The sequence below is a fragment of the Morus notabilis genome, unplaced genomic scaffold, assembly GCF_000414095.1.
Source record: "Morus notabilis unplaced genomic scaffold, ASM41409v2 Scaffold3154, whole genome shotgun sequence".
In the NCBI taxonomy this organism is placed as follows: Eukaryota; Viridiplantae; Streptophyta; class Magnoliopsida; order Rosales; family Moraceae; genus Morus; species Morus notabilis.
Window position 1 is genome coordinate 70,019 of NW_010358632.1, and position 16,724 is coordinate 86,742.

Consider the following 16,724-nt stretch of genomic DNA (forward strand, 5'->3'; position numbering starts at 1 on the left):
TTTTTTTTTTTTATTTTTTTATTTTTTTTATTTTTTTTTTCGGTTTCCTTATATATTTTTTCTTATTTATTTATTTATTGAAGAGTATGTTCCATTTTTCGTTGTTTTACCATTTCGCTGATGGTAAAGTTGGAAAATTTGAGTGCCTAGATAGGTTGAAACTGAAACAGCACTATTGCAATAGCTTGTATTAATTAATTGACGCAAAAAAATCTGCTCAAGATCCTATACCACATATCTTCTCTTTGTAAAAACAATTTGTGCATTGGACCTATGTTAAAAAGTCCTCGAAGAAATACAACTTTGGAAGTTTTTTGGTTTCAAATATTCTCGTTCGCCTATACTTGGTTTGAACTCTTATCTGTTGTTAGGGGAGCAACCTCATTGATATTTGCATGTTTGCGTTTTTCATAAATGGCCGATTTTTTTATTTATTTAGAAAATAGTCGTTTTGTTTACGTGAGTCAATTAATGATTGACTTATAGACCACATTCAATTAGTGATAACACACTGTCGATCATGATTAACTGATTTATTATTAATTTATCGATAGTCTATCATTAATAAATATGTAATTTATTGTTTGAAATTGATTAATTATTAATTAATTTTAGTTAATTATTAATTAATGTTGATTAATAATAAGAATAATCGAGTTAATAAGTGATAAAATAAGTTAATCATGATTGACCGTTGAGTTAATAAATGATTGACCGGTAGTTAATTATTAATTAATGTTGATTAATAATAAGAATAATCGAGTTAATCAGTTATAAAATAAGTTAATCATGATTGACCGTTGAGTTAATAAATGATTGACCGTTAAGTTAATGAAAACGACCATTTATGTAATTTTGTATAACCTTAGGCCATTTATGAAAAACATCCTTCTCAAAAAAGGATTTGTGCTGGATTTAGCGTAATGAAAAAGTATGTAAAATGACGGACTTGGGATAAAACAAGAATAATGGTGGGTCTCGTTCATTTTACCGATTCGAGTTTTCAGTTTTGGGTTTTTACAGTTAAAAACTATCAGAAAATATCACATCTAACTTTTTTGCTACAGTAAAAAACTCTAAAAAAATATCACATCTCAGCTCGAATTGAAAACTCGAATCCGCAAAGCGAACTAGGCTGTTTTTATTTTTCATATCTTGCAAGAAAAAAAAATCTTCTTTTTGTAATTCACTGATGCCTATCAATCGAGTTTTTAGTTTTGGGTTTTTACAGTTAAAAACTATCAGAAAATATCACATCTAACTTTTTTTGCTACAGTAAAAAACTCTAAAAAAATATCACATCTCAGCTCGAATTGAAAACTCGAATCCGCAAAGCGAACTAGGCTGTTTTTATTTTTCATATCTTGCAAGAAAAAAAAATCTTCTTTTTGTAATTCACTGATGCCTATCAAAGAGATTCAAACGAGTCCTTTTGGCCTTCAAGAAAAAAAGAAAAAGAATAAGAAAAAAAAGGTAGATCTAATTCTTTTCCTTTGAGCTTAAACATTGGTAGCTTGTAATTTTCTTGATTTTAAAGGCATGTTTTGAAATAAAATTGATGCAGTGGCCATGATATTAGATAAGATTTGAGATAAATTGGTTATGCATTTACGATTAAAGCTTTATCTAAGGCCCTGTTTGGTTTTAATACTTAAACTCATGATTCTGATATAGTGTTTTTCATCTCACAAAAAATTTGAATTTAAAAATTTCTTTTCACATAAAATTTTTACTAATAAATTAAAATCACTGATTTAAACGCGTAAACTAAACGGAGGTAAGTATTCCTATTCCTAAGGGTGCCTTGTGAAGTATTACGGTCAATCCACACTTTGCCAAAAAAATAAAACGGGAGAACTTTGCCAACAGTGGCCGTATAATTTGAACCGCTCTTTTAAACTACACTAAGAAAATCTACAGAACTGGTAGTAATTGTTTCTAATTATTATAAAAGTTTTCTAAAAAAATTATAGGTGTTTAATTTATATAAATATTTGAATTGATTTTATATTTAACTAGTTGGGTATGACTTTTACGCTGCAAAAAGAGTGGAAAAGCATGTATTCAACGATTATGTTATTTTGCTCATTAAAAAAAGAAAGAAAGGTATTATGGTGTTTGGATACATGCCAAAATAACAGAATGTCTACAAGCAAAATCGTTTACTTTTATTTATTTATTTGCTTGTTTTTTTGCTGAAGCAATTAGCTTTAGTTCAAGATTTCATTGGCCATAAACAAAAAAAAAAAGTCGTTATTCAGGGTAACAGAATAAACAAGGAACTTCCATACAGAATTTGATCAAAACCATATTCTCCTCTATTTCCCTTTCAACAAAGTCTTTGATCCAATGTAATTTGTTAGTGTAAGTCTCGTTTGAAATTTTCTCCCATGATGAATATAATAAAGCTTTTTCACGGATTTGAAGTAAACAACGGATATAAATAGTTCTAATTTTAGCTAAATTAAACTTAACACGTTAATTTAATATGTAACATTCTATTAAGAAGAAGAAAATTTAATATGCAACAATCCTCTAGTGAAGCATAGAAAGGGTGTAATTAATTCTGAGACGTTTGGTTTATAGATTCAGAAGAATCATGATTTATGATTATGATTTTTAAAATTTAAATTTTTTATGAGAAAAAACATTATAGAGAATTAAGAATCATGATTCAGAATAATAAATAAACACTCGAAACAAACAAAGACTTTAATACAAGTCAATGTGAACATGTATTTGCTTCCGCTTTCTCAGGAGACAAACAACATGTCATGGAAGCCAGTTGTTCACAGTTTGAATTGACCGTTGGAAATTCAATAAATTTCATGTCTGCCGTTTCTGCTTGACAACTTCCTTCTCCTCAAAGGAAAATGAAAGAGAGAGAGAGAGAGAAGAGAGAGAGAGAGAGAGAGAGAGAGAGAGTTTATGGCCCAACAAGGACTGATATAAGATTCAAGAGTACACACGGGCAAATAATATTGTCCAATGTCAATGCAAACTTATCTCCACTTGTTTGTGATATTTTGGCCCAATACACGTATGTTTGAACTGGTCTAGCAAACGCAACTTTCGTATTTAACTTGTGTTTTAAACCTAGGAGTTGCAGATTTTGGTACGAAAAGATGATTACTGTGAGCCTATTTAGTTCGGTGATTTAACTTTTTAATTGAGTTAAGATGTGACTTTATATAAAAAATTTTTACTGTAACAAAAAGGTTAGATGTGACTGTTTTTTAGAGCCTTTTACTATAGTAAAACTCAAATTCTAAACTCGAATCGGTGAAATGAACAGAGAGCCTGTAGGATTTTTAAGATTCTACTCACATATCTTCTTCCATATTCTTTAATGATATCATTACTACATCAATTAAAATATTCTAATCAATGTCGTGCCATGATATTATTAGAGAGATATGAAAGTGATAAAAAAAAAAAAAAAACAATAAAGAGACAAAGGATTTAAATCCTTATTATTGAGTGTTAGATTTTGAAGAGATGATGATGTTTCATAAAAAGGATCAAGGCATGTATTGTTCTGTTACCCTTTTTTTTTTTTTTAAATATTTTTAACCTCGACACAAAATTCTCAAACTTAATACAACTTGAAACGATATTTAAGCCCTAGAAACCACTGAAATGTGCCAAATATGGAAGAATTTATATAATTAATTGTAGGATATCTTAATCACATTATAGTGGAGGAGGGAAAAATGAGATCAATTATTCGAATAATTAATAAGGCCTCGTTCACTTCACCAATTCGAGTTTAGAATTCGAGTTTTGCTACAGTAAAAAGCTCTCACAAACAATCACATCTAACTTTTTTGCTACAGTAAAAAGCTCTCACATAAAATCACATCTCAACTCGAATTACAAACTCGAATCAGCGAAGTGAACGGGCCCTAAATATATTGAAGTTGAAGAAGGTGGTAGCTAGCATCCGGTTCGTAAAAAAAATGTTCATATGAAATTGGACGTCCCTACTACCACCTGCTCTAGAATTACGCTGCACCAAACACCAAAGTTTTGATAGGAAATTTATGCAATATTAGGTTATAAAGTCATCAAATCTTGCTAAAACAACAACCAATAATTACAAAGCTTAACTTGTTTTTGTAAAATGAAACTTTACTTAAAAAAAAAAGGTTAAATAGTAATTAAATATAATTTAAAGTTGAGATAGACAAATTAACTCCTTTCACCTAGTGTATTGAAGCATGTGTTAGCTTACCAATTCAGATCTAACCTCCCTCAGGTACATATAACCTTATACGCGCACACAATTTAATTAGAAAGAGACAAATAAACCGCATAAGGCAAAAGGTTTGAATTAGAATTACCTGTTTCTTTTGGATACCCCATTCACAAACTCTCTCTAAGCTGATAACAAATTCGTTGATATTGATTTTCATTTTCCACAATAGTATATAGTAAATAATAATAAAGAGATATCAAATAGAGAAAGAAAGCTAGGAAGCAAGATGAAGAGGTTTTGACCGTGTTTGGAATTGATTCCGTTTTTATTTTTTACGTTTTTTGAGAAAGAAAAATAAAAACGTTTTCAAAACGGCGTTTAGCGCAATAAAAATAAAAAATAGAAATGAAAATGATTTTTTTGTTTAATGTAAAATGAGAGAGAAATGAAAAACGACTTTTAGTCGTTTTTCATTTTTTATTTTCGTTTTCTCCTCTCTCGAGCAGAGAGAGAAAGAGAGACGTTAATGAGTTTTTTTTTTTTTTTTTTTTTTTTTTTACACTGAAAACAATCTCTTGATAAAACTACTAAACGCATTTTTAAAAATGATTTCTGTCTGAGATTGAAAACGTTTTCATTTTCATAAAAAAAAAAAAATCATTTTAAAACGAGTTCCAAACGCACCCTTTATTTTTATTTATTATTTAAAAAAAAAAAGATTATTGGTGCTATCTCATCTCCTATTTCCTTCACCTTTAAGAAACCTTGAGGCCATCATCAATAATAGAACAAAAAGATATATATGCCCCCTAACCGTGTACACACTCTCGCCATTGATGATGGGAGATCAAAGAAATTAATATATTACTATTAATCATGATATTAAAAATTGAAATATATATTATGACAAAATAATTATATATAACACGTCATAATATTGAAATATAACTTATCCTGGATTAAAAAAAAGGACAATACCATGACATTCTTTTTACAGAATTAATGACAGAATTTCAATTAAGTGCAAATCATGATGATTTTTGTGTTTATGTTTTATTTTTATCATATGTATCGTAACTCTTTCATCTTGACATGATGACATAATTTGAGGATATATGTATATAGGTTTTTTTTTCCTTTTTTTTTTGAACATATATATCGGGTTCCGAGGTTGCCTCGTTTGGTTCATGGATTCAAAATTATGATACATAATTATTCTTGATTTACGTGTATTTTTTGTGTGAGAAAATACTGTAACGAACCACGAATCATAATTAGAATGATGGCACGAATACACCAACCAAACGCACCAACGCGCATAACAAGGAAATAGAAAAAAAAATTAATACTTGAAAGGAAATACAGTTGCAAATTGCAATGTTATAAATTCCAGAATCTGATATTTTTTTTCTTTGAAAGAAATGTCAATGACCGTGGGACCCCAAGGCTTAAGGTTCGAGTATTGCCCACCAAAGCTTTTGCATCATGATAACAACCGCACTATAGATATATCATATTCGAACAAATATCAAAAGGAATGATAGAAATTAAATTGAAATAACACTACTGTAATTTCATTTTGTTTGAATGAAAAGCTTTCGTAATTCTTATCCAAACAATGACGACCCACCACATTATATACGCAATGATATCTAATGGCTCCAAGTTAAGTAAACCTTTTTAATTTTTCCACTTGCAATTTTTCAATAGTACGTGTTCTCTACGTATTTCTATACATCTCTCTCCCGCGTACAATAATTGTATTCTCTTGATTAAAAATAACAGTAATTTTGATGATATACCCAACAAGCTTAACTTATGTAATTCAGAGGGCAGAAACACACACAAAAAAAAAAAAACTTTGGATTTTCCGTCTTCATGAATTTTTGTTACATTCCAGACAAATGTACCGACAATAAATCATACATATATCATATGATAATCTCATGAAATTTTCTGTCACTTAAATTAAGGACATGCCAAAGAAAGAGAGAAAAAGAAATTAACTTTACAAAAGTATTAAATATATATATATATATATTTCTACTACTCTGGGTGCAAAGACCAAACCCTAAAGCACCGCTTATGGTGTTGATGGTGGTGATGGTGATGATGGATAGAATTCTCTTTATCAATGATTCCTTGAACGGTGCGAAACTCCTCCACGTGGCAAGGAATGGTGATGGGTCCCTTCTGATCAAATCCGTACTCTTCCTCGGCTTCTTTGAGGAGCTGCATGAAGAGCGGGTGATTGATGTAGATCACAGGGATCACGAACCTCTGCTGCTCCTCTCCCTGCGACCCCACCATAACCGCCAAGCACCCCTTTGGGATGCCCTTCAGTTCTTGATGATGGTGATGATCCTTCTTCTGATCATGATGTTGATGATGATGATGATGATGAAGGTGAATGTGAGGGATTTGCAGGTGAAAGTTCATGATCATGTGGTGGTGTTTGTCTTGCTCGCTAGCACTAATCGTCATTGATTTATCACACACCCCCCAAAAAAAAAAATCAATTAAAAAATTTAAAAAGAAAAAGAAAGAAAGAAAGAATTTTCCCTTGTTTGGGTTATAAGAAAACGAGAGAAAAAGGCCAAGGATCAGAGGCGGAAATGGCGAGCTTGAAGAGGGTGAGGGAAGAGTCTGTGAGAGACCTCGGAATATTGCTCATGATAAATGATATTTTATTCACATACAACCCACATATATGAATTATATATGTAAGAGATAAATATGGAAAAGAAAAAAAATGATGAGAGGTTTTTAGAGAGGCTGAGGATTGGTATTTATATAGGGTTTTGTGGGGGAGGTGATGTGTGTATTAAATGTGGGTGAGATGTTTCAAAGGTTTGCTTAGTTTTCACACAAAGGTGGATTCTAGAGAGGAAAAAATAAAAAATAAAAAAAAAAAAATAAAAAAGGGGTGGGGGGAGGGAACTGAAATAGTTTTATCCTAGGTGGGGTTTTATTTTTATTGATATTACTGTTATTATTATGATTATTATTGCCGTCTAAGATGGAATTTCCGCAAGCTTTATATTTACAGCTGGAAAAATAGAAGTTATTACACGCTATATATATATATGTGTGTGTGTGTGTTTGTGTTCATACCATATATATATATATATATATATATGCACACACGTCGGTGTTTCTATAAATTGTTGATCTATATTTTCTTCCTAAAGGATGGGAATGGGATTCTCATTATATCATAACACGGCTTGATCCATGGCTAAGATTAAGGCATATTAACATCCAGTTCATACCATATATGCATATGTATATGTAAATATATATTTCTCAATTAATAAATTCCTGATTTTTAGAACTTTTTTATAATAGACATATCTGATCAAATAAATGTTTGGTCTCATAAAAGCTGCACTAAATAAAAAAAAATAAAACTGACAGAATAAAAGACGGTCAGAACAATACTCTAGTGATAGAATAATATGAAAAATTATCTATCAAAAGAATTCTCAAATTTTTTTATTGAATATATTATTTTCTTTACATGTAATTGGTTAATGATGTGTGAGAAAAGTTTAAAACTGACCAAAAGTGTGGAAAAGTCTCGTTCACCTGTGGAAAAATACAATTCAATTTCATCAACAGGGAAATTTCTTTTATATATATATATATGTATATGAAGAAATAAAATAAGGGAATTTTTTTGGTCTTTTCAGTTACTGGTATTTTTTATTTATCAACCGTTAGATCTATATTATTTTTTAATCTAATTTAATTTTTGATTAGATTTAATACAGACTCAACAGTCGATAAATAAAAAACGTTAATATTTTCAAAAAATAAGAAACACTAAAAAAAAGTTTCATAAAATAAATTTAAGATCTCACTTATTTTATTAATTTAAATTTATACAATTAAAAACTTTTAAAAAATATTACATATAATTTTTTTTTTTTTGTTACAGTTAAAAGTTATTAAAAAATATTATATTTTAATTTAGGTTGAAAACCGGAATCCGCAGCCCCAATAATCAGCAATTCAATATGAAAGTTATGTATCTAAGACACCTGGACAATGACTGGAAGAGGCCTCACCACGCCAGCACTAGTGGGGTCCATGAATATAAATCCGACCGACAATGAGGTGTCTTGTCCACGTCAGCACAGCGGGAACAGACCTCGAACATGTTTAACACCAAATATGACATAAATAAACGTCAAGTCAGCTTTGCTTATTTAAAGTTTCGCCCATAAGAAATGGAGAGAACTACATTTAACACTCATTTTGGTAGGTTTGTCAATTTTTTAATCGCCCATGAATGATTGATAAAACAATTTGCCTCTATTTATTTCATCAATTTAAGTTTAAAATTTAAGTTTTGTTATAGTAAAAAACTCTCAGAAATAGTCACGATCTAACTTTTTTATTACAGTAAAAAATTCTCACGTAAAATCACATATCGATTCAAATTAAAAATTTGAATTAGCGAACTAAACAAACTCTTTGTTTGTTGAAAGTTTCGCAACAAGTAGTACAATTTACAAATTAGAACAGTTCATACATAGTTTCGCAAAAAAAGCCTTTAATTATCATAAGCAGTGATTGAACTTTAACCAAAAAAAAAAAAAAAAAGACACCATATCTGGTCTTTTATACATAATACAAGTAATTCTTGACATAATGCTTTTCTAAGAAAATTTTTATTTAGGGTGAATAAAATATTTTTTAAGCGAACAAAAACGATTCGATCTAGGGTTGCCCATTGTACAAATGTACCTTTACGTAATACGAAATATAAAAATTGGCTCAAAACACCACTGATGCCCTTGACTTTTCTTCCTGGTAAGGTACCCCACAAAGGCTCCCAAGTTTGGCTCCAATTTAGGACCGGATTCTGTGCCAGATATTGTTGCAAAATTGTTGTCAAGATGACTAAGAAGCGATTGTGACCTTCAAGCAATCAATATAATATACGTATATATATATATATATGTGTGTGTGTGTGTGTGTGTATTATATATTGACCACTTCCCTTTGTGTGTGCCATTCTAAACTGGTATGCATGTGCCTCTTGGATATTGCCCATCTGAGTCTCAAGAAGCTTTTATTATATATATATAGAGAGAGAGAGAGACACACCTTTTTTTTTTTTTGAAAATCACACACAATTGGCTTTATAGTGTTGATGAAGTCTTTTTTATTTTTTATTTTTTATAGATGTGTTTATGACTTTAGATTCATTACAATTATGTTCAAAGTAGTTTTATTTTATGTGACATTTTAATTGACATGACATGATGTATATAAATATAGATGTTGGATATGTAAAAAATACGGCCTATAGAGAGTTTATCAATTTAAAAAGAGGAGAATTATAAGAGTATAACTTTAGAGATAATTGGAATTTGAAAATATATATTTTGTAGAATATAAAATCTTAATGTACATATAAAAGTTGTATGGTGAACAACTAAAGTCTAATTGTATCACTCAACCTTATTTACACATTGAAGAAGAGCATGCTTGTATGATTTATACTTGTTTTTATTGGCTAATATAAAAAAGATTATTAGTGTCATTGTGCCTCCTCTATCTATCGTCTATAAAATAAAATTTGAGATTCACTAATGAAATAAAAAAATTTAATCCAATTTAACTCGAAAGATGGGTTTAATTTTGTTTATTAGGAATGTCAAAATTCGAACTTGGAGAGATTGGGGAGGACTTCACGTGCACCAAATAATTGCTTTATATAAATATTGAACCGAAGATGCCATCTTGATGTTTGTATTAATTACAGCCGTTGGATGACCCCTCAAAATGGGAATGGTCTCAAGTAGTCTCCCATTATTGAGTGGAGCTGTGAGGGAGCGATCATAGCAAGCATTCTAAAGGAAAGCAAGCCTTTTGCTTTTGCTTTTTTTTCTTTCTTTCTTATTATTATTATTATTATTATTATTATTATTATTATTTTAATTTTTAAATTACTTTTCTTTTCTCTGTTGCCTTCCAACTTTCGTGTATTCCTTCCAAAAGTTCAGCAAAATGAGGGGCTAATGGGATTATGAGTTGCCATTATCCTCTATCACCCTTGTTAATCAAGCATTGGCACAATAATAATAATAATAATAAAACTTAAGAAAAAATCACTAAAATAATAATATATCACATGATTTATGCGTTGTAAGTAAAAAAATTGCCTTGAAGTATACAAGAGCTTGGAATGTATTACTTGGAATGTATTACATGATTTATGCGTTGTAAGTAAAAAAACCATTTACAAATAGCCAAAACCTTAAAGTACCATGTATGAGAAGTGGCAAGTTACATTATGAAAAGGAAGCAATTAAGTGAGTAATGGGCCAAGCTAATTATGTGTCGTTGTCCAAATTTTGTGGACAACATTACATTGCTTTACTTTGGAGCAAAGAAATATCAAAGTGAGGCGCAATGGTGGGTGCCCATCTCTTTGTTTAATTAATATTTGATGCGGCCTATTCCTTGATAAATACTTTAGGGCCTTCACATTTTAAAGTTTTATTTTATTTAGTATTCTTAATTCCTCGGGCATGTCGCCTAATTATTAGAACTTCTAAACATCTATATATTACAGAAAAAAAAGTAAGTTTTTTCTAAATGATATTATTATATATACAAAAATATATAAATTGGCATTTTGCAAACGCACAAAAAACTCTTGCAACAAGCGAGGGGGAGAATATTTGAACCAACTGGTGACTTGTGATAGGGCCTAAACCCAGCCCTCTAAGAAAGAAAAGTAAGGACCAGCCCATGATGCTCACGGCTCATCCAAACCCATTATTGACCTGTTTGAATTGTGATTTTTTATTTTATTTTATTTTATTGCTGAATGAAATGAATTTAAAGACATCTTTAGTTCGTTGATTCGAGTTGAGATGCGATTTTATGTGAGAGTATTTTACTGTAATAAAAAAATAAAATGTAGTTGTTTCTGAGAGTTTTTTACTATAGCAAAACTCGAATTTTAAATTTAAATCGGTGAAATGAACGGAATATTTTATTATTAGTTGACTACGACTTGCTCACTATCCTACGTGGCTACGTCTACATGTAACAAGTCTAGTTGGCGTTTTCATTTTTTTAAGTTAAAAAATGAAATATTATTAAGAAATCAAGGCTAGATTAGAGAAAGAAAAGCGTCCTCTGTGCTTTCCCCTTCAGACCTTATAATGCCTATATCCAAGAACTCAAAACCGATTTCAAGTTTGATTATTATTTTTTTAAAATTTTATTATTTATGTCATTTTACATAATTACATACTATTTTTAATAGAGTATCATAAATAATATTTTTTATCATGGTTTTTTTTTTTTCTTCAAATCAGAATGTGTATATGCATTTGCTACAGGAAAGATATAACTTTGAATAATCGTATATGTCCACGGGTTTTTTGATTGAATTTCAAAACTCAAAACGAATTGGTAAGGAAATGGACATTTTAATTGCCTACGAAGCCATCCCAGAGCAGCATTCGTTTCGTTGATTTGAGTTTTACTACAGTAAAAAGTTCTCAGAAACAGTCACATTTAACTTTTTTACTACAGTAAAAAGCTCTCACACAACATCACATCTCAACTCGAATTAAAAACTCGAATTAGCGAACTGAACGGGCCCTGAATAGAGAACTGTTAGGTTTTTTGTTAGTTAGTAATTTATTAACAACGTGTAAAAAATTCAAAAACAGGTCGAAGACTTTGCGAGATGCAAGTTTGAAGATTTAATTATGAAAGATTTGTTTTTGCGGGTTTGAGTGATTTCGAGTTGATAAATTCGAGTTGCAGTTGGCTTTCAGTTAAGCAGATTTCAAAAGTTGACAAGCAGATCAACGCATAATTGCAGTAGGAGATATGGTTGTGATTCGAATTTCAAAAGTATTGCAGTTTGTTGAACGAGAAGATAAACTTGCTGCAATATGGAAGATGTGCTCTGATTTGAATTTGAAGTTTAAAGTGCTGTGGAAGCTTAGCTTTATTCGAAGAGGCTTTGAACAGTTTTAATTGAAAACTGAAATTTCAACATTTAAAAAGAAGACAAAGGATAATCATCACGTACGGGAGATATGTTCAAGGTGTGGACAAGACTAATTCTAATTTAAGTTGAATTCATATTTGAATTGAATTAAGACAATGTTTATGATGGTATGAACCAAGGCGCTGCAACGTGAAGATTTGCCGAAGACTTTTATTAGATAAGGGCAAATGAGTAATTTTGGACATTGCTCATTTCGTTGATTCAAGTTTAGAATTCGAGTTTTGCTACAGTGAAAAGCTCTCACAAACAATCACATCTAACTTTTTTACTACAGTAAAAAGCTCTCACATAAAATCACATCCCAACTCGAATTAAAAACTTGAATCAGCGAACTGAATGGACCCTTGATATATATATACTCAATGTACGTGCCTTATTGAAGATGGCAAGGAGATATTTTGTTATCCACAAAAGTGCACGTGGAGATAATGAGATCAGCACATGGAGATTTGAAATTTAAAGTTGGCTGGGTTTATTCAGTTGTATTTTTGAGTTATGGTTATTTAAGTGTAGATTTTAAGTTGAAATTGTAACTTGAGTTTGTGTTTAGATGTGCACATTTGAGTTATAATTTGAATTGAGAATCTATTTGAGTTTGTGTTTTAGTGAGTCAAAACTTTAATTTATATTTAGATAATATTTTAATAAAAACTCAATGGTGATGAAAAATATTAATAGGGTATATGAGTGAGATTTTATTCGTCTTTTTGTTGTGAACGCATAGAAAAAAAATCATCTCAATCAGAATTAAACAAAAAAAGTTATGACGTTTTTAAGAATAGAAAAAATATTGTTCATTAATTGAGTTTGAGTTTAAGAACTTGAGTTGAAGGAGAAACTTGAACTCAGATTTTAGCCCTAAACTCAAGTTAAAACTCAAATTTTACAAACAAACTGAACTTAAAAAAAATTGTAACTTGAGTTCAAACTTTTTTTGAGTTTTACTCTAAAAAAAAAAGCCTAGCTGCCTTCTTAGGGCCCGTTTAGTTTACTAATTTGAGTTTTTAATTCGTGTTAAAATGTGACTTTATGTGAGAATTTTTTACTGTAGTAAAAAGTTAAATGTGACTGTTTCTGAGAGTTTTTACTGTAACAAAACTCGAATCGGTGAAATAAATATGGCCTTAGTTTAATTCGGATTAGGAAAAGTGGTTGCACAATTCGAATTATATTTGAGAAGCTATCTAGAATATTTGAAAGGAGTTCAAACGTGGATATTGCTGCAGATAACGTGAAGACTATTTTGGAGAGAATTTTGGGAAGTTATTTTTGAAGGAGATGATTGAGCCAACGTGAATTTGATGTGGAGTATAAGAGTCCATTTGGTACTTAGATTCGTTCCCTGATTCAAATCATGGTTCGTGGTTCACTATAGTATTTTCTCTCATAAAAAATACACGTAAATTAAAAATAGTTCTAATCACATAATTTAAATCCATGAACCAAACGCCACCTAAGTTTTATATAAAGGGCTTTAGGCTACTCACTTATTGACACGTGTTTATTAGAATATTTTCAGAACGCTTGAAAGATTAGAAGTTTTTGGAGAAAAGCGTTCTATAAGATGAAGTGAGTTCGTCATACAAATTGAAAGTGCCTTGGCCGAAAGAATCACGTTAGAAATTGTACAAATAATGAACAACAAGCACTGTTTGGAAACCAAAACATCTAACACTTAGGGTTCGTTTAGTACGCTGAATCGAATTTTTAATTCGAGTTGAGATGTGACTTTATATGAGAGTTTTTTACTGTAGTAAAAAAAGTTAAATGTGACTGTTTCTGAGAACTTTTTACTGTAGTAAAACTCAAATTTTAAACTCAAATAGGTGAAATGAACGAGGTCCTAATTTCACATGTGCCCATTTCAAATCAAGCTGTGCAAAACAATGCCAACGAAAGCTCCGAAGGCTAACGAGAAGTAGCAAGGCAACTAGCTGCCCCTTCACCACTTCATACAAGATGAGCAATGACAAATCAACACCGCTGAACAATCCCTGTATATATTTAATGACATACTCCCAAGTTTTAAAATCTACTTAGCCTGGGTTATTCTCGTCTTGCAAAGATATAGCAGGAGACAAGAAATTTCAGTCCTTTTTTCTCTCTCCAAAGATGCTAAAGGAGACATAACTTGTGTTTAGAGTTGTTTTTGTTTTTCATGTTTTTCAAGAAAGAAAAAAATGAAAACGAGAGAGAAATGACGTTTGGCATAATTAAAGACAAAAAATGAAAATGAAAATGATTTTTTAGTTTAGTGTAAAATGAGAGAGAAATGAAAATGACTTTTTAGTTTAGTGTAAAATGAGAGAGAAATGAAAAATGACTTTTTAGTCGTTTTTCATTTTTTGTTTCCGTTTTCTCATCTCTCGAGATGGATTTTTTATACTGAAAGGCCCCGTTCATTTCGCTGATTCGAGTTTAGAATTCGAGTTTTGCTACAGTAAAAAGCTCTCACAAATAATCAAATCTAACTTTTTTGCTACAGTAAAAAGCTCTCACATAAAATCTCAACTCGAATTAAAAACTCGAATCAGCGAACTAAACGGGCTCAAAATAATCTCTTGATAAAATTACTAACGCATTTTTAAAAATGATTTCTGTCTGAGATTAAAAACGTTTTCATTTTTATTTTCATACAAAAAATAAAATCATTTTGGAACGACTTCCAAACACACTAAAAAATTTCCAGAATTGAGGAGCCCCTATTTGCCCATTCCCAAAACCTCCTACTGTTGAAGAGGCTTAAACCCATCTCTCCTTCCTCAAAAAAAAAAAAAAAAACCCCCCAAAAAAAAAAAAAAAAAAAAAAAAAAACCCTCCATAATCGGAGTGACCACCAAGGGGATACAAAAGAAATTGAGAAAAAAGTACTAAAAGAGAGAAAAATAAAAACAAAATTAACAGAGCATACCGGTTGTTTGTTTCGTTTGTGCTTTTATTAAAAGGATGATGTATCAATAAATAATTGATTGGCAAATGAAAAGAGAATATGAGTTTCAAAAATATGTGGTAGAAACAAGAAAAAAAGTGTCAACCTTTTTGGTGGCATTAACTGTATATGTATTGTCGGCCCGTTCAGTTCGCTAATTCGAATTTTTAATTTGAGTTGAGATGTGATATTATGTGAGAGTTTTTTACTGTAACAAAAAAGTTAGATGTGACTGTTTCTGAGAGCTTTTTATTGTAGAAAAATTTAAATTCTAAACTCGATTTAGCAAAAAGAACGGGGCCTCAATTTAAGGAGCATAAATCTAAGCTCCAAAATCAATCGATTAGCATAAATGCATAGGTGAGCTCTACATGGGGAACACCTCCAAATTGCTCTTTGTACACACGACCCATCTACGCGTCAGTCCCGATCAAAATGTCAACTTATCCATTTTGGGTCACAATTGATATCTTAAGTCCCGGTGCTCAATTACACAGCCATGTGCAGCCCTTTGGGAAATTAAATGGATCCTGTGGAACCTGCCAAAGATAGGGGGAGTGAAAATTGGTTAAATGGCCGGGAGAGACTAATTCAAGCATTTGTCACTCTTCGGTGGTTCTGTATTTTCTGGGCGCGTGGATAGGAGCACGAGGTAGACCGCATGATCCTTTTTTAACTAGCAAAAAAAAAAAAAAAATACACACTCATTTATGATGAATTATTCAGTACACCGGGTGTACCACGTCATATAGCTTATGTGGTACACCCGTCCAATGAGACTGTATCATTTGGCCACTCGTCTAATGAAATTGTATCATTTAGACATTTTGTCTATATCAATTTTCACTTTTATTTTTTTATAATCTTATTGGACGGGTGTACTACATAAATAATATGACGTGATACATCCAGTGTACTGAATAATTCCTTCCCATTTACATCACTTATAAATCATAGACATTAATTGCTAATTAGGTTGTATTACTACCGAGGCTATTTGAATGCCATTTCAAAAAAAAAAAAAAAAAAACCAAGAATATTCGGTTAGTTTACTACTTTATCTTCGAGTATTCACACAAATTGTTGTTTTTCAAACTGATAGTATAAAAATTATACCAACATACTTACATTTTAGCTGTACTCATCAAATCAATTACAACTCAACGCCAAAACTAGTTTATTTGACAGTATGTTCAACTCTATTAGGATTTCCCAATTATATCACCATTATATTAAGCAATGTAATATAGCCAATACATGTGTGAATGCCATTATTGAATTACGAAGGAATTCGATCTCTTTATTTTTTTTTTCTTTTGGCCTCATTTTGTTTTGCCAAGACAATTTGGTTTTTCAATATTGTTAACTCATTTTTGTGAATTGCATAATGATGGTGGATTCGTGTTATGGTTCAGATCATGATTCGTGACTTGTTATAGTATTTTTTCTCACAAAAAACACACGTAAATTGAGAATAATTCTGAATCATGATTCTAAATTTATGAACTAAACGTTCACGTTATGCACTTGCAAGAGGATGGCATTCC

General features: G+C 30.7%; 1 protein-coding gene across 1 annotated transcript; it reads right to left on the minus strand.

Moving 5' to 3' along the window:
* Positions 1-6,244: 6,244 nt before the first annotated feature.
* Positions 6,245-6,943, minus strand: LOC21386150 (auxin-responsive protein SAUR32). Its single transcript, XM_010092885.2, has one exon. The coding sequence runs from the start codon at positions 6,680-6,682 to the stop codon at positions 6,245-6,247; it is 438 nt and encodes a 145-aa protein (XP_010091187.1). The 5' UTR covers positions 6,683-6,943.
* Between the last annotated feature and the right edge of the window lie 9,781 nt (positions 6,944-16,724).

Excerpts from the sequence above, each read along its gene's own strand:
- LOC21386150 (XM_010092885.2), bottom strand. The coding sequence starts at position 6,682 with ATGACGATTAGTGCTAGCGAGCAAGACAAACACCACCACATGATCATG.